Source organism: Haemorhous mexicanus, chromosome Z, assembly GCF_027477595.1.
Source record: "Haemorhous mexicanus isolate bHaeMex1 chromosome Z, bHaeMex1.pri, whole genome shotgun sequence".
Classification (NCBI taxonomy): Eukaryota; Metazoa; Chordata; class Aves; order Passeriformes; family Fringillidae; genus Haemorhous; species Haemorhous mexicanus.
This window is the reverse complement of record NC_082381.1, coordinates 88,615,394-88,633,192: the sequence shown is the minus strand read 5'-3', so window position 1 is coordinate 88,633,192 and position 17,799 is coordinate 88,615,394. Positions and strand designations below refer to the sequence as shown.

Below are 17,799 nucleotides of genomic sequence, written 5' to 3'. Positions count from 1 at the left end.
TGTTGTCCATATAACACGATCCAAATTTTTTTACTAGCTCTGATGGACTTTGACCATCTGTGCAGGAGAATACCTTGGACAATTATGTCCCAGTTTCCCAGCTTCTAAAGCTATGATACTGCATGAGATATTTGCACTGATTTAATTTAATTTTTTGACTGGGACACAGAAATTCTCTTTTGGGGAAATTATTATCTTTGTGAATTTCTATCTTTGTGAAATTGTTGAAATGCAAAATGCTGAAAGCAAGTTCCAAGGTTTCTAAACAGAACTCTCTCCCAGGTGAATTTCCTGATTTATAGTATTTTTTTCTCTGAAATTTCATATTATTTAGTATAGCTCTGTGTGTAGAGTGCAGGAAGAGATTATTTAAATGCAGTTTCCTGGGAATACCTTTTTGGAAGCAGCTTTTAGGAGCACCTATAGTGCAGATGACTGAAATATTTTCTTGAAGCTTTTTCCTGCCTTCAACTTTGTGTGCCTTGAACCTGTGCATGTGCACCAGAGGTGTACATGTGTGATGAGCATTTTTAGGCTCCATGTCACGGAGCCATTTATCCTCTCATAAACTGGGCTTTTTGAGAGTTGGAATTCAGCAGTCAAGGTGTCATTCCTGCCTCAGTCTCTTCCCCTATCACTCTTCGTTCATTTTAGAGGCTTTACACAATAAGTAAATTCAGTAAGTCTTTCAATAAATTTCTTACTGGATGAGTAAAAGTGGAAGATTTCCCTAAAATTCCTTAATGAGGATCCAGCTGTGGAATAAAAACATAAATTGAGTTTTCTTGTTTATCCTGCCTTTCAGCTAACCTTGCCAACAGAGTTGTAGTGTTCGTTGCAGTGTGGATATTGGTTCACTACTCGTATCTTAATAAAAACACAAACCCCACCTTGTTCCTTTTACCCTGTTCGGATCTTTTTTTCAGTTGTGCCTTTGCTTCTGCCATTTTCTTCACAGTTTTTTTTATTTTACTTCAGGTGTTCAGTAACTGCTGCTTTTCCTCTGTGGTTGTGTTTTCCTGCTCTCTAGTGCCTGGTTCCATTTGTTAGTAGTGCTGTGAGTCCAGAGTTTTGCTGGATTTGGTTCTTAGGTGGATAATGAGAGGTGGCTGTGAGGTGCTGCAGGCCTGTCCTTGTGAGCTTCTCCTACACATTCCTACAGATCCCAAGGAGGGAAATAAGTGTAAGGGGAAAAAGTTTCAAAGTCATACTTATAAATCCCTTCTCCTCACCCATGTCTTTGACTTCATTAAATTGATGTTTTCAGGGATGAATGAGCAAGTTACTGTTCAAAAACTCTAGTATTAAGTATGAAATTAGTCTCATACTTGCTTAGGTATTGACTTCACATCTCCTAAAGCCTAAGAGAGTATTATAGGTCTGCAAAATGGTGGGAGTCAGAAAATCTGTGTAGGCTTTTCTGTAAAATGTAAGCATCTAGCATCAGTTTCATCAACCTCATGTATGGAAGTACACACCAGATTTTAGCAGTTACAGCAGAATTTTTTTATTCCCTCCATCACCTGGGTAAAAGGTGAAGAACAGAAGATGTGCTGTATTTTAGATCAACCTGTTTTTCTCTCTGCTGTGTATCCTGTGTACTGTTCTTATAAGAACCATGACTGTACAGTTCATTTATGGGCTGTTTTCCTTTGTGGCATTTAACCCACATTTATTTATTGATTTTTACAATTAATTTTAGTGAGCAAAGTTTTATAAATCTGGTGATTTTACCAACTGGTAAGGAGCTCAGGAAACCATAGAAACTCTTTTTGACTGCTGTAGGATGCTGAAGCATTTTTTATTTAAAATGAATGTGGTTTTAACTGCCTGGAAAATATGATCCAAATCAGAGGTCCTGTCCCTGCAATTGGTTTAATGCAGTTGGGTCACTGTAACCACACAGAACTCAATTTCTTTCACTAATAATAACAATAATTATAATAGCAGAGTAAACAAGTAAATGTGAGAATTCTCCAGAGAGACAAGTATTGGTGATCTTTTGTCTCTGATTTATGAAATTCTAAATATAGTTACATCAGACATCAAAATAACATCATAAGGTATTTTATGTAGTAGTAACCTTATTGTGCTATTGTAGCACTTTATGCTGTAGTAAATGGCAGTACTCTGCCATTTACTACAGCATAAATCATGATTTAACTGTGTTTATTTTTAGTGTGTTAAAAAAAATCTCATGAGTAAAGTTGTGGGAAACTGAGAATCTCACTGCTTGGTATATGTAGAACTGAGCTCCTGCTCTTTGCATCTTTGCAGTTCGTGCTCCCTAAGTTGGAACTATCCAAGAGCCTGGTATTCAAAAAAAAAAATCAATCAAAACATTTTAATTTATTTTAAAATTATTCTTGCAAGACCACCTTGGGAGTAAGCTTTTTTTTTTTTTTTACCTTTTCAACTGTTAACTTCCAAACCAATGAGATTGGTCAGTGGGGGCACTGGTTCCAGGTAAAGGATTTTGAAGTTTAAGATATTTTCATGCTTCATGCCTCTAAAACCCAGAATGGATGGTGATTGCTGCTGTTTTTGAAATAGCCATTTCAGCTCAGGTTGCTTTCCCCAGTGTAGAGGAGAGCTAACAGGTTCTGGTATGTAACTTTATAACTGTGAATTTATATATATATATTTAAGAGTAGTGCACTATTTCAAGGAATACTTATCACAGTAACTGTCCTTTTTCTCAGGCTGGTGTTTTCAGAGTTTCAGGGAAGGTTTCACTGGAGGTTTCTGGGGTGAGACTGGAGCATTAACATGTCTTTGTCCATGCTTTCAGCTGTCAATGTGTTACTTAATGAACCCTGGTGACTTCATGTTTTGCATTAGGAATCTGAAATTTGGCAGGTGGCCTTTGTGCCAGGGCTCTGCTGCTGATAATATGGCTAAATGTGACCAAATTATCAGTCTCCAGGCATGGGGAGCAGTCTGTTTCCATCTGCACAACAGAGACGCAGCCGGAGGTGGCCTGACGTCTGTGGAAACTGAATATTCTCATTTTGCTGCTCCCAGAGCCATCTGGGCTGTGTGCATCCTCCCGTGCCCAAGGATCACGTTATCAGCTGAGATAGGCAGGGACAAGCTGCAGCTTGTGCAAGTGCAGCTCCCGTGGTACAGGACTGTGCTCCCAGGGATGTTTTTGCTGCTGCTTGGCAGGGGTTGAAACCACACAGAACCCTTTGGCTTGAGAAAGCCCTGCAAGTCCCCAAATGCCACCTCCACATGTTGAGTAAAATGTGTAAGAATGGGAGCCCTGATGTGAGAGCAGTTGGGAGAAATTTGAAACAGGCTGGGATTGGCTGTGCATGGAACATGAAGATGGTGCAGTAGGAGAGAGGGACAAGAGTTAAACAAGAAGTAGGTAAGAATTTGGGATGCTGAGAAGAAAGATGAATAAAGAGGCAGGATAGGAACAGTGACAAAAAGCTGAGGAAGGTGAAGTCAGTCTTCTTTTTGATGAGAGACTGGGATGGGCAGAGTAGGACACAGGAGAGTAGTTTCACCCTGACAGAAGGCAGGATTAGATGGGATATTGGGAAGAAATTCTTCCCTGTGAAGGTGGTGAGGCCCTGTTGCTGGTTGACCAGAGCAGCTGTGGCTGCCCCTGGATCCATGGAAGTGTCTAAGGCCAGGTTGCAAAGGGCTTGGAGCAGCCTGGGACAGTGGAAGGTGGGTTGAGCTGTAACACAAGTCCCTTCTAACACAAACCATTCCATGGTTCTGTGATAATAAAAAGGTGTGGGTGGGGGGAGTGGAAGCGGGTAAACGAAAGAGCTGAGAAGAAATGGGCTCTGGGAGGGTGAGGAGGTAGGAATAAGCTACAGGGAGGGAAAACAGAAAGGGTGATGGCTTCTGTGTATAACAGAGATCCATGGTGGAGGCGAAGGATGTGTCTGGAGAGGTTGGAGGGCCCAAGGTACTACTTGAGACTACTTAACTTGTCCCAGTCCCATTCCTCTTGACCCACTGGGACACCCTGTGGGAGAGAGCACATGATGGAATCTGCTCTCAGTTCCAGCACAGAGTGAATCATGAACTTCCACTTTGGTTGGTGAAGTGCAGGGATGTGCCCCACAAAATAGCAACAAAGGGGTGGAAGGAAACACAGAGATTGTTTTATTTGTGGGAGGAGGTTGCTTTGCTATTTCACTCATAAATCAGAGGTTAGAAAAATTAACTTATTAGAAATTTAATCATTAAGTTGATGGGTTTTTTGCCAGAATAAGTGTATTTTGTCTAAGAGAGGGGAAAAAAACCAAACCCAAACTCTTGGGTATCATTTCAGAACAAATTGAGTGAAATTGTTTCTTCAATAATCATCAGGAAATACATCCCCGTATGTACTATTGGTTTCAATTTACATTGTGTGTCATGTCAAAACAAATTGTATTTTATACTACCCATTTTCATCACTGTATTTTTTAAAAGGTCTTACATTTTCAATAAGCATTTAAAAGTCAGGAAATTAAATGTGCAACCACAACTTATCCCTGCTATATTTATGTATTACTGAGAGTAACCATTATTTAATGATCATGTACTGTATTCTTCATATAACAATATGTTTTTCTTCTGGAAGGTTTCAGTGCTGAGCTTCAGATATTTGAGTTTGAGATATTTGCTTGAGATATTTGTCAAATGAGTTAATTTATTTCTTTATATAAAATCTTCCCTTGAGAACAGGTATATTCACATAGTCATAAATAAGCTGTTATTAAGAAATTATAATTAAAGCAACCAGGATGGATGTCGACACTTACATTAGCATTTTGCATTTGTGAAGTAACCCATGAACTTGCTGTATCTTACCATATGTTTATGCTTAGCAGCCTTAGGATGATCAAGTTCTCCACTATCAGATTATCTTTTGCAGTGAAGTTTGTACGTGCGATTCATTAATTACTTACACTAAGAGCTTTTAAAATTTTCAGTTGCCTTTTTTTTGTGAAAATATGTGGATTTTGCTTTGTCTTTCAGGCATTTCCTGTTAATCATCAATTTGTTCATCCCAACTAGTTGTCCTTGTTTACTGAAACTCTGTGGACGACTTGTTTTCATTTATACCATCATCACTTTGTCTTAAAATAGTATTAGTAACTTGCTATAACCAGAAATTATATTGGTTTCCGCATCCACTCATCGCCTGCTATTTGTGGAAACCTTTCTTGCAGTGATTTCATGTTTCCTATTTTTTCCTCAGCCTTGACCATTCTCCCCTTAAATACCTCTCAAGTCTTTCCGTCTTACCCTTATTCTGATCTTTTGATCCTTTTAGCAAAAGGTGTTTACTACACCTCAGCCTGTACCTGGGGATGTTTTGTCACCCTTGCCATAAAATAGTGTTTTCCCCATCTATAGGTTACAGTCACTGGCTTCATTTTAGCTTCTTTGTGGGAAATAGGAAGGTGCTGACAAGGAGCCAGGTACTGGGCAGCATGTGATTGTGGAGATGCTTTTAAAAATGACTTTGATATTTATTTCAATGATCTGAATTTTATTTCATCTCTTCATATATAATAAAAAAACATTTTTATATCTCAAACTTTAAGCTTACCAATAAATATGAATCATAATAAGGAATCTATTTCAAATGTCTCTTGTACTGTGAAAGAGCTTCCAGAGGTGCAGACTCACAGAATGGTTTGGGTTGGAAGAGACCTTAAAGTTCATCTCGGGGTTCCACCCTCGCCATGGGCAGGGACACCTTCCACTGTCCCAGGCTGCTCCAAGCCCCATCCAGCCTGGCCTTGGGCACTCCCAGGGATCCAGGGGCAGCCCCAGCTGCTCTGGGCACCCTGGGCCAGGGCCTGCCCACCCTCCCAGCCAGCAATTCCTCATTCCCAATAGCCCATCTGTGCCTGCCCTCTGGCCCTGGGAAGCCATTCCCTGGCTGCTGTCTCTCCAGTCCCTCTGCAGCTCTCCTGCAGTCTCTCTTCCCTCTCAGAAGTTACACAGGGCAATAGCTTTATGTGCAGTAGTCCTTGTTAAACATATTTATGTTTTGACTGAGAATAACCCTGAATTTATAGAGGATCTTTTCCATGTTTTTAGGACAGTTCCTGTTGAGTCATTTTTACCAGTCCTTCAAGGCAGGGTGTTGGGTACATGTGTTTCCTCCATGTAGGTTGGCTGGCTACAAGGAAAGAGTGGATTGATTCTCCTTCTGCAATAAACATGGAAATGGTGATTAACTTCATCCACCCTGATAGTGGAGGGCAGTGAAAGACATGAAGCTCTTACTCTAGCTGATGACTTTCTCTTAGTATTAGGGGAAGAGACTTCATACTTTTCAAGGGAAAGCCTTCAGTGTGAAGCCAACACACTGTTGATCTGTCTCTGACCTTCAGTGTGTGTGCTCTTACCCATCAGTCAGAGCTCCTGTGTGCTGCCTCTTGCCCAGCCAGTGATGAGGGAAAATAGCAAGGCTTTGGCAGAATTATTCAGGTGTCTTGGGTGTAAATGGAGACTTCATAAAGTGTCAAGGGTAAAGATGAGTATATAAGTTGGTGGCACAGGGCATAGAATTAGCAAAGTGCCAAATGTAATCATCTTTCTACACTTGCTGTGTTTCCATATGACTTAAAGTTGATGAGATCTACTAGGTGATAATGCTGCAGAGGTCTGACTTCTTTTTTTTTTTTTGTAATTTTGTTCTAATTATGCTTTGGAGTACAAAAATTAAGTTACATTTGAGACTGGGAAGTAATTTTCATGTCTTAAGGAATTTGAGACTCCAGACAGTTTCCTATGTTCTTATTCAGACCTATGTGCTGAAGAGCCTTTTTCTTTTAATTTTTTCTTTTTGCAGATACTGAAAAACATTACTTGGTATGCTGAACGTGTCCTAACAGAGATCTCACTTGGGAGTCTTCTGATACTGGTTGTGATAAGAACCATCCAGTACAACATGACACGGACAAGGGTAAGAGTTGTGTTGAGCACTTGTGAATTCCTAACCTCAGCAGCTTGAATTCAATTTCAAACAGGGGGTCTGATTTTATTAATTCTATTGCAACCAGTTGCATCTGGTTTTGCAGGAAGGAAGAAAATAGATCAGCTGTATTAACTAAGTGTTTGTGAACTTGAAACACAATTTCTGTGTTGTCTTCCAGTTCATTGAATATGGTTCTCTAAAGACCTTCATTCAGGTATCAAGCCCATCTTCAGTTGAGAAGAAAGAGTTCCTTAGTTTCATGAGAATAAGTGATTCCTTATAGGCTATTTACCTCTCTGAATGACTTAAAAGTGGGAATTTCAGGTCTATTTATTGTTAGTTTTTTAGGAAGTGTGACAGGGGCTAGGCCACAAGACCTCTTTGAGCTCTGGAAAAGCAAAACTGCTTTAACTTCAGAGCCTTATAGCCTAGATTGATTTTGTGCATTTTTCAATGCACAATAGGTTTTTTTACCTTTTTGCAAAGACAAATATAGTATCATGCACTTCTGAATATTTTCAACAATTAAATTAGACACAGAATTCTTTACATTAAACATTAGCCAAAACATTAAATGTATTTTAAACTTCAAAATCTAAGGATGTTACTTTATGATAAAAATAATTGGAAAGAATGAGAACAAATTTGGCATATATTCGTAGTATTTAGAATCTGTTGCGTTATGTAAATGAATATTTTAGACTTGAATAGGGAAATTAATCCCCTTTAGATTGGATAAGTGGACAAGTTTCATTCTGTGAGAACCCTTGACTTTGAAAGGGCCATTAGATAAATGCTTATCTGGCCAAATGGTTTCAGGGATGCTGAAATGGGAACCAGTGCTCTGAAGTAGGGTATGGCTGTAGTTGTGGGATATATGGAATGGTGTGAAAGAGTCAAGAGGGAGATGAGTTATGAAGTAGGAAGTTTTAGCATAAGACTACAAAAGGGAGAGAGTGAAAGGTAGAGAGGAGGAATATGTCTTTGAGTATATGTTACAGCTGTGGTGCAACTGTAAATGAGCATTGAAAGACAAATACAAACATATCTATACATACATGTATGTACATACTCTGAAATTTTTATGGAATCAGTCTTTTATAAGCCTTATATTTTAAGTACACATGTTTGAACATCACCGAGTATATATGCTTTGCCTTTCTTCCTGTGCTTTAAAAACAACATATATTACTCAGTCTTTTGAATTACTCCTGCCAGAAGTGTCAGTGCGTATCCAACCAACAGTTTGATGTGTTGGTTTTTTTTATCTTTCCTCTTCTTTCTGACAGGACAAATACCTCCACACAAATTGTCTGGCAGCCTTAGCAAATATGTCGGCACAGTTCCGCTCGCTTCATCAGTATGCTGCTCAGAGGATCATCAGGTAAATAGAAAGACTCTGGAAAATCATCTCTACTGAAACTCGAGTAGAGAAGCTTGAATTTTGTATGCCTTACTAGTACAGAAACATTAATTTTATATGCCTTAGTAGATAGCAATGAACTAAACAGCAGAAATGATAACTGAGTAACTAAATAATCCCAGAATAAATCTTACTTGTTCTGTATTTGAACCTGCTCTGAATGGACAGTAAAAATACTTGTTTCTCTGTCTGAGAAACTTCTGCCTTTTGATCCTTTTAACAGAACAGCTCAATACCTGCCTTCAAAACAGAAGGTTTTCAGGGGTTTGTTTGAATTGCAAATTCAGTCGTGTATTCAGTTATTATAAAAATGCACTGAGTGGTGGTTCTCAAGTGCTACTCAGCATGGATTCTCTACTTATTTCTTCCTGCATATTTGGCAAAAGGTTTATTTTTAAAATCAGACATAATTAAATGGTCATTTTGTGACAATACCCAGCAAATGTGGGCAATAAAGCCTAAATCTATGCTTTCCAAATGATTAAGTTTATTATCCTGTATAGTAGTCAATAGTCAGTATCTGCTCTGGTTGTAAAACAAGGCCAGAACTTTGAAGAAGCAGATACTGAAGTTGGTCCTTCCTATTGTGTTTCTGTGCTGCAGAGCACATTGTAAAGGCAGGTAATCCTGCGCCAGGCATCCTTCTTATCTTGGCAGCCAGCCCTGCTCCACGCTCCAAGGGAAACTAGGAAGGTCCTTTTTAACGTGATCTGGAATAAATTGTTACAGGGCTTGTCAGGTACAGACTGCGTGCCAAAAATAATAATTATGTACCTGTACACTTTGTCAAGGACTGGGTTAACATGACATACAGCTTGTTCTTAAGGATTTAATTCTCTCCGAGACACTTCTCCTTTGAAAATGGTTGGTGGTATAAGTAGGACAGGTTACCAATGAATATATTGTGTTGTTGCCTTTCACCTGCCTTACACTTGCCCTCTTTTCATACCCTTGGCAGAAGTAAAGAGGGTTCAGAGTTTGAAATTGAGCTATTTTCCCCTTACTTGCCACAGACATTGTCTTAAATATTTGCTGTGCTTATTTCTCAAATCATAGACTTGAGGTCTGAGTTTTCCAAGCCTTTGAAATGTTCTGAAATCAGAGATCCTGGTGTAGTGCGAGATACAATTTTCTGATTCTCAAAAACTTGGTCTGGCTCTTACTGTGATACTTCATTTGCCACTTCTGAGCTTGTTCCTAGGATTCTGGGTTCTGATTTTGTTCTGTTTCTGCAGCCCAAAATGGCATGTGTTCTGGGTATATTAGGGGCAGGAAGCAGTTACTTACTAGTCTCGAGACCCAGGAATTTCTCTTTCACTCATTTCATGCAGCTTTTTATCAGGATCCTCTAATGTTTGCAGCCTTATTCATAATGTCTCTCAACTAAATAGTTACAACATAACTTTAACACTGCTGCTTGATTTTTAGCTGTAGTATTGGAGGCGGACAGACTTGTTCTGCTGCTTGACACTGACAAGTGCAGAAAGAAGGCAAAGGGGTGAATGGCAGAAAACAGGGAAAGGAGATTCTGTCAGAGTGGAAGATCATCAAGTCCAGCTGTTGTAGTCCCCATCCCTGGAGGTGTTTAAAAGCCATGAGGCACTTGGGGACATGGGTCACTGGTGGCCTTGGGCAGTGCTGATGGAATGGTTGGACTCAATGGTCTTCAAGAGCTTTTCCAACCTAAATGGTTCTATAGTTCTATTTTATGATTCTATAAATTAGTCTGAGATCTCAATGCATTTGGAGAATTGTGTGTTAGTTATGTTAGTCTGATAGGTCAGCAGAGAGAAAGATGCTAGCTATCCCAGCCATTTGGTGCTGGCAGAATTGGAGCTGTATTGTTCTGCCTGGAATTAATGTAAGGGTTGGTAGAGAAAATGGTCATACTCATCAACTGAAGAGGCAAAACAAAGGCAATAAGATCTCTATTATGTATATTATGACATTCTTAAATAGTCCAAAGGCATTCCAAGCTTTTGCTTTTAAGCTTCTGTCTTATTGTAGCCAGGCACTCCATATTATTATAAGTGGAAATTGTAATGAAAGAAGTGACTTTAGATTTGAAACAGAACCAGTAAAAACAAGAAGAGTATTAGGGAAAGAGGATCTTGTTCTGGAGTTAGAAAACTGTATGTAAGGAAAAATGACCACCAAGACTGGAATTTAATTTGTCGCTGTGATCATGATTGCTTGTAAATCAAAAGACACGACTTTAAAAATGTATTAAAATCTGTTGTAAAGTGTCCTGTGGGACTAGGACATAGGCAGGCTGGAAGGAAGAGCCAGTCCTAGGAGCAGCCTGTCTCCTGTTAGACTTTACTGCATTTTCTTCTCAGAAACTTTACAGCCCTGGGTTCCTTGGCAGGTTTAATCACAATGGAGGTGATGCAGGTTTAATCATATTTTAACCTGATTTTCTCTCAAAATACATTAGATTTGCTATGAAGTTTCAGTTACCAAGAAAAGCAGTACAAATACATGCATTTCTTAAGGGGCTGGTATTTAAGTCATATATGGTTCTTCCTTTTTCAACCTTAGGAAGTCTGTTATCCACAATTACTAAATTTTGCCAGCAGTGATGGATCCATCTTTGTTCCATGATGCCAAAGCAGAATATATGTTTATGCTTCTATTCTGCTTCACCATCAGAGTACAAGCATCTTAATCAGAAAGCATTTTCTGTGAAGGAAAAACAAAATAGTACTTTGTAGTACATGAAGTATTTCAGGGTATAGGTTTCTAAATTAAGTAGCTCTGAAACACTTAAAATCTGCTTAGCCATACAACTGAATAGACAGTCATAATTTAAACCTCACCAGATGCTCTAATGACTCCTTCCTTAATGTGAGAATTAATTCCATTTCCATGCAGGCTTTTTCCTAATCCTATTCTGAGCAGAGACAGCCAATTGTTTTAAATTCTGAAGACTATTTTCTGTGAAAGAATGAGCTGGGAATATTCAATGTAGTGCACTTAAGAGCTCAGTAAAATAAAACTCCATAATGTTGGGTAATTTGTATCACATTCCAGCAAAGCATGAAAATTGTGTGATTTGTGTAAATCCATCACAAGCAGCTGCTGGAAGTTAAAAATAGAAGTAATAGATGTTTCCTAGTAAGATCCAGGGTTCACTTAGTGTTGGATGTCCTCTGTTGTAGATTGCCCTGACTTTGAAATCCTTGCCTTCTCTGATCCCTGGGCCATTCACTAAAGAGCTGGACTCAATGATCCTTGTGGGTCCCTTCTAGCTCAGAATATTCTGAGATTCTGTATGCACTGCTACCATGGGTTTGTGTTTTAATTACTCAGAGCTTTTTTATCAGCAGATTGCTGAGGGTGGTACTGCACTGTACTGTGCAGTGCTGCTGTTTGTAGTATCTTAAAATTATATTTAAATGTACCTGCATAGTAGTCCGAGTATTCAGTTTGTCACTTAACACTGCAAGTCAGTTGGCATTAATTCCTTTAACCTATTTGGCATCAGCTTTTGTTCATGATACCTGTTTTTTCTGCAGCTTGCCTGACTGCTGTAGTATATGTAACACTTGGAGGGTCTTCCTCAGATTAGCTGTGTTCTGGCATCTCCTCTGCATGTCATTCTAATAAAATTAGTGACAAGAAGAGGGCTGATCAGTTCAGGCAATTGCTTTTCCTGTAGCTTCATGCTTTGGAATGTTTGCTGTTTCCTAAGCAGGCATATGCCACTAGAGGTTGCCATGCACCTCACTAATTAGATAGGGACTTTTAACATCAAATGACTTCATGGGACTAGAAACACCATCCAGTTTTCCTTTTTTTCTACATAACCACCACAGCTGCTTATGTGCAGGGCTATGTGAGACCCTAAGAATTCTGTTGGTTGTGCTTGTGTTGATTTCTTTGGTAGTCACAGAGGTTTCAGTGAGATTCAGGGAATGACATGAGGAATGAGGTTTTTGTAAATTCTCCTGATGCTGGTAGGAGTCAAATGGAATTAGAGAAGAGTGTGTGCTTTGAAGGGGTACAGATCAGAGACCTGTGTAACTTGTGCATGCTGTGGGATGCAGTAGGTTGTACTTTGAGTGTCATCACAGCCCTGCTGTACCTGCTTGGAGAGCAAATTTGGAGGCCTATGTACCAGTTGTAAACATTGTTTATTTATTTTTTAAAATATGTTGTGAGTTGTATCCTTAAACATCAGTGCTTGTAAAGTCTGACTGCAGTGCTGTAGTTCCTCACATCTGAGAGGAGTCTGAAGCCCTGAATTCCCTTTTTACTCTTCAGTAAAAAAAAGTTCTCGTCCTTTTGTAGGGTTGGTTATGTTTCTTAAGCTACTGTGAAAATTGCTATGCTTGATGATACATACTGCTGTATTTGAGAAGTTTCAGTTCCCCAAACAAACTATTTATTTGCTTTATGGTTTTCTATGTTAGTAATTTAATTTCTTTGGTATGGTTTCCTCTTAAAGAAGTCTGATGGGATTTTCCTGAAAAAAAATGTTTATGACTGTTGTTTAGGAAAAAGAGTACAGGATGTTACTTTAAACAGTGCTTTTCAAGCCCTGTTTATGCTGAACTGAAAATTGTCTCTAAGCTGTAATGTGTGAGTTTCTACAGGAACAATGAATTGCTACTGCAACGTATTTCGTACAATCCCAGAATAGTTTCAGTGGTAATGGACTCTATAAGGCCAACTCATTCCACCTTCCTTTTTATGGACAGGGACACCTTCCTCTAGACTGGGTTGCTCGAGACCCTGTCCACTGTTTTCCTTAAGGTAACTGTAAATAAATTTTTTCCTTATACCCAATACAACCCTGCCCTCTGGCCCTGGGAAGCCATTCCCTGGCTGCTGTCCCTCCATGCCTTGTGCCCAGTGCCTGTGCAGCTCTCCTGGAGCCCCTGGAGGCCCTGGCAGGGGCTCTGAGGTGTCCCTGGAGCCTTCTCTTGTGCAGGTGAGCAGCCCCAGCTGTGCCAGGCTGGCTCCAGAGCAGAGGGGCTCCAGCCCTGGCAGCATCTCCGTGCCCTCCTCTGCACTGGCTCCAGCAGCTCCAGGTCCTTGTGCTGTTGGAGCCAGGGCTGGGGCAGCTCTGCAGGTGAGGTCTCACCTGAGCCCAGGGGCACAGGGGCAGAATCCCCCCTGCCCTGCTGCCCATGCTGGGGGATCAGCCCAGGGCAGGGGGTTCAGGCTGGGGCAGGCCCAGCTCTCACCCACAGCACCCCCGGCTCCTTCTCCCAGGGCTGCTCTTGATCCATTCTCTGCTCAGACAATTTGTGTGTATCACTGTGTTTCAAAAAAAGGAGAAAAATACTTACAGAGCAGCAAGACCTGTGTGATCTGACCCGTGTATTAGAGGCTACATTGAACTGAAAAATCTGAAATTGTTAGTGTGTGAGTATGATGAAATTAAAATTTGCCAATTGCTTAATAATGTCATTTAGCAGTGCCAATAATGAGATACTGGCTCAAAATTCTCTAGGCTGCTCACATAGGAAGATAAACAAATTTGTCTCCCACACAACTTTAGACTCTGAGCTTTCTGGTTTTCCTGCCTTTTTTTCTTTGATGTCCACAGTGCTTTTGGGAAGCTCTTTAGCAGAGAGCTTCCTCTACCATTGGAGAATAACAATGGGATAGTTGGAGCAGAGAACTAGTGAGATGGAGTTCAGAAAATCAAAGGTACATCCTAAGGGGAGAAACTTGGAAGCATAATCCAGATTGCTGCATGAATGCTTCAAACTAATTTGCTTTCTAATTTAATTCTCATTTGGAAATGTGGGTATTATAGAGTAGAAGTGTTTCTTCTTATACAGGAGTTGTGATTTTAAAATTATGAGAATTGAGCTAAGTTGGCATTTTAGACTTCAACTGAGATGTCTAAATTGAGCAAATAGAATTAGGTGAATAGAGTATGCAGTAATTTTGTTAAGCTCATCGTTTGGCATCTTTCTTACAGCAGGGAAATGAGTGGGGTTAAATTAGAGCAGATTTTCAGATTAAAAACTTCCTAGAATTGTTTCAGATTCGGGAGTTGAAGTCCTTTGACACTAGGAAATCTTATTTTGAAAGGCTCTTTAAATTCCAGGAATGTCAGCTTTCAGTAATCAAAAAGCAAGATAATGCTAGTAAGATGTTCAGTGACTGATTTATAGCCTATACATTTATTAACACATAAAATGAAAACTGATTCCACCCTCCTCTATTGCTTCTCTCTTGGTACTGTTGGAATGTGGGGTTTATGTTGCTTAGAGCTGCACAGCTCTGGGGATGGTTTGAAACACACGGGTTTGTATCACACCATGGCTACCAGGAGCCTGGGCTTGGGTAGGCTGTAATGGTACTGTAGGAATGATCAGTAGGCAAGGGTGTTACAACCTGGGTTCAAATCTTCATCTCTTAATTGGGCCATTAAATTAAATCTCAGTTTACTGATCTCTTAATCATACTAGGGAAGTGTTCACAATGACAGGCCCTAGAGAAAAGAGACTGCTCCTGCTCCCATGGCAGCAGACATTGAGAGACTTCACAGGTTAAATTATAACATAATAAACGATGAAGCTGCTTGGAATTAGTGCCCTGTGGCCAGAGCTTTTAAGTACTCAACCCTCCAAGCATCAGCTTTGTACTGCTCAATAGTGAACCCTCTGAGCATCAGCTTTCCCATTCCTTTTTTAGCCAAAAGAAAAGAAGAAAAGAAGGAATTTAGGGTAATGAACAGTTTCACTAAAGCAGTGAAATATGCCTCTGCAAATAACGTGAGGGGAATAGTCAAAAATCCCTGGTTTCTGATAGTGAAACTCAAGTACCTCCAGTCTGAACTGTTAAAGAACAAAAGATTTTTTTTTTTTTGTCCTCTTTTGAATCACATATGGATTGTGTTAGAAAGAAATTATTTCAATGATAGTTATCAAAACAGTATGACTATCTTCTAAATTTTCTAAATGTGATTTTTAAGCTCAGGCTTATGTTAATTTCACTGTCAGTGCAGGAAGCCTCACAGCCCTACACAGCCCTGCTCTCCAATTCCATGCTTTAGGGGAACCTGTTGATAGAAGCAGTGCCTTTTAGTAATTCTTATCCCTGAATATTTCCATGCAGAAGACCTCATGTCACTGGGGTGAACAAGAAGAGCATTTCTGTGGATATGGCTTCAGGATATTTATTTGCAACTTAACCAGCTTGTTTAATTTTCTGTGTTTGCTTTAAAGTAGTAGCTGATGACCTGTTCATCCCAACAAACTTATATTGCCATACGATACTTGGACTGGTGAATTTGTTACTGTGAAAAATATGTATTGATTTTTCTCTCCATCCTTCACCTGGGTGGTATTTACCATGTGCTGTAAGATACAGGTTCTGGCAATAAATTCTCTTCAGAATGGAAGGCTGCAGAACTGACTGGTTGACTTTGCCTCAGAATTACGAATTACAATCCTCAAAGACAATTTAGTGCTTCTTAACTTTGAAATAGTTTGTAACATTTTCTCTGAAAATAAGGCATTTATTGTCTAGCCTGGATATAAAATGGCTTCTCTCTGCCAGAGGGCAGGGCTACATGGTATATTAGGAAGAAATTCCTGGCTGTGAGGGTGGGGAGGCCCTGGCACAGGGTGCCCAGAGAAGCTGTGGTTCCTCCTGGGACCCTGGAAGCACTCAAGGCCAGGCTGAATAAGGCTTTAATTAGCATGGGATAGCAGAAGGTGTTCCTGCCCATGGTAAGGGGATGGAATGAGGTGGTCTTGAGAATCCCTTACAACACAAGCCATTCTATGTTTCTATGATAAAATTATACACTGTTCATGAGAAACTGCTTTATAATGAGATTTTTTTTGACCCCTGTGTAGTACAGCAAAAGTGGTAATCCCATTTTTATTAAGCATTCCAAGTAGAGAGAAATCTAATGTCTTCTCAGAAGAAGGGCCTTCATGATATTCTCATGCTCAGGCTGTGTTTGGAAGCGAACACTGTGGAAATGGAACATGAGGCAACTTCAAGCCCCTGAGCCTGAGCTTTGCTTTTCACCTGTGGGCTTTTCACCAGTAGCCAAGGTTATGTGTGCAGTAGGACACCTGGAGACACTGTTTGAGTCACCTGGTGAAACCTTGGGCAGCTTTGCCTTCTCTTCCTTGAGCTGTCCACAGGCACAGGCTCCCTACTCTGTGTGCAGTGTTTTTTATACCCCTCATTCCCTGCTCTGTCACTGTTCCTCCTCAAACCCACAGAGGGTCTTGAATCCCTGGGGCGCCTTTTATTGGGAGACAGAAGCGATTTATAAAGATCTCAGTAGTGTTAAATAAAAGAAACATATGCTGGCCTTATTAGTAGCTTGTTGACCTAGATTAGCTGTGGGGAAGCTTATAAGCTGATCAGCCATTCCAAAATTGGGAGGTGTCATTGCAATTAGTGGGAAAGGCTCTGACAAAAGGGAAGACAACAATTGTTCTGACAAGGGAAAAGAGAATATTAGCAGCAAATGGGCTCTTGCTGACATGACTTAGGGATGTAAATAGAATGAGTTAATTTTTTAAGAGAAAAGAAGCATCCTTTGTTACTAAGAATTTAGTACATTTGTGGTCAAATGTACTAAAATGCTGCTTTAACTATGTCAACAGCAAGAGCATTACCCCATGTGTACTTGCCTTTTTTTGCCTGTGTGTAACATATGGAGGTGAGGTTTTAGGCTGATATCAGCTGTTTCCAACATGGAAATATCATTGAACTTGGTTTAAGCCTGGTTGAACCTGCTGGGGATTCTGAGTGGGCATCTGATGGGACAGTAATACCCTCGTCCCCCATCTGGCATGAGCAGTTGAGTGCCCCACATGCCGTTGGAAGTGTTTGCAGCCCAGGACCCCCAGCTCATGGGTCATGGAGCCTCCTTAGATGGACAGATTGGATCAGTGTGAGCTATGGAGGTATAGTGGGGGAGCAGTTGCTTCTCTCTGTGTTAGGGTTTTCTCACATGGACCAGAGTAATTAAACTATCTTACCTTCTGCTCTGCGGTTAATGGCCACAGGACTCCTAAAAAATGACAGTTTGATTGCTGATTTGGCTTTGAAAGGTGTTTAGTATCAAAATAGGCACCACTCTGAAAGCTCAACTTTGTACACGTTAGTTTGCTCTTCCATAGACCACTTTTTGTGTCTCTGCTGACTTGTAGGCGACAACCAGCAAGATAATTCTGGCATTTTTTGGGGAGCAAGGCACTACTACAACTCATTTGTCTTCCACCATCCCAGAAAATCGTATGGTATTTCAGATTCTTACAAACTGCAAGTCACTGTCTGGCAGGATGTGCAATTCAAATCAGCATAGAACTGAGGTGTGTTGAAGCCTTGAACCCTGTTTCAGGGCATCCAGAGCATCACACATGTCACACAGAGCTGTAGTTAGGAGGGAGAAGGCCCTGTTGTGACATCTTTAATTATTATGAGTGGCCCTTTCATC

At 40.2% G+C, this 17,799-nt stretch overlaps 1 protein-coding gene across 7 annotated transcripts in view; it reads left to right on the top strand.

Annotated features, from left to right (window-relative positions):
* Nucleotides 1-17,799, top strand: part of DYM (dymeclin) — a 209,662-nt gene that overhangs the window by 87,405 nt on the left and 104,458 nt on the right. For all 7 annotated transcript variants that reach the window (XM_059873520.1, XM_059873519.1, XM_059873517.1 and 4 more), the window contains 2 exons: nucleotides 6,821-6,934; nucleotides 8,236-8,330. In XM_059873520.1, coding sequence (XP_059729503.1) covers nucleotides 6,821-6,934; nucleotides 8,236-8,330 — 209 coding nt within the window. The remainder of the gene's footprint in view (nucleotides 1-6,820; nucleotides 6,935-8,235; nucleotides 8,331-17,799) is intronic.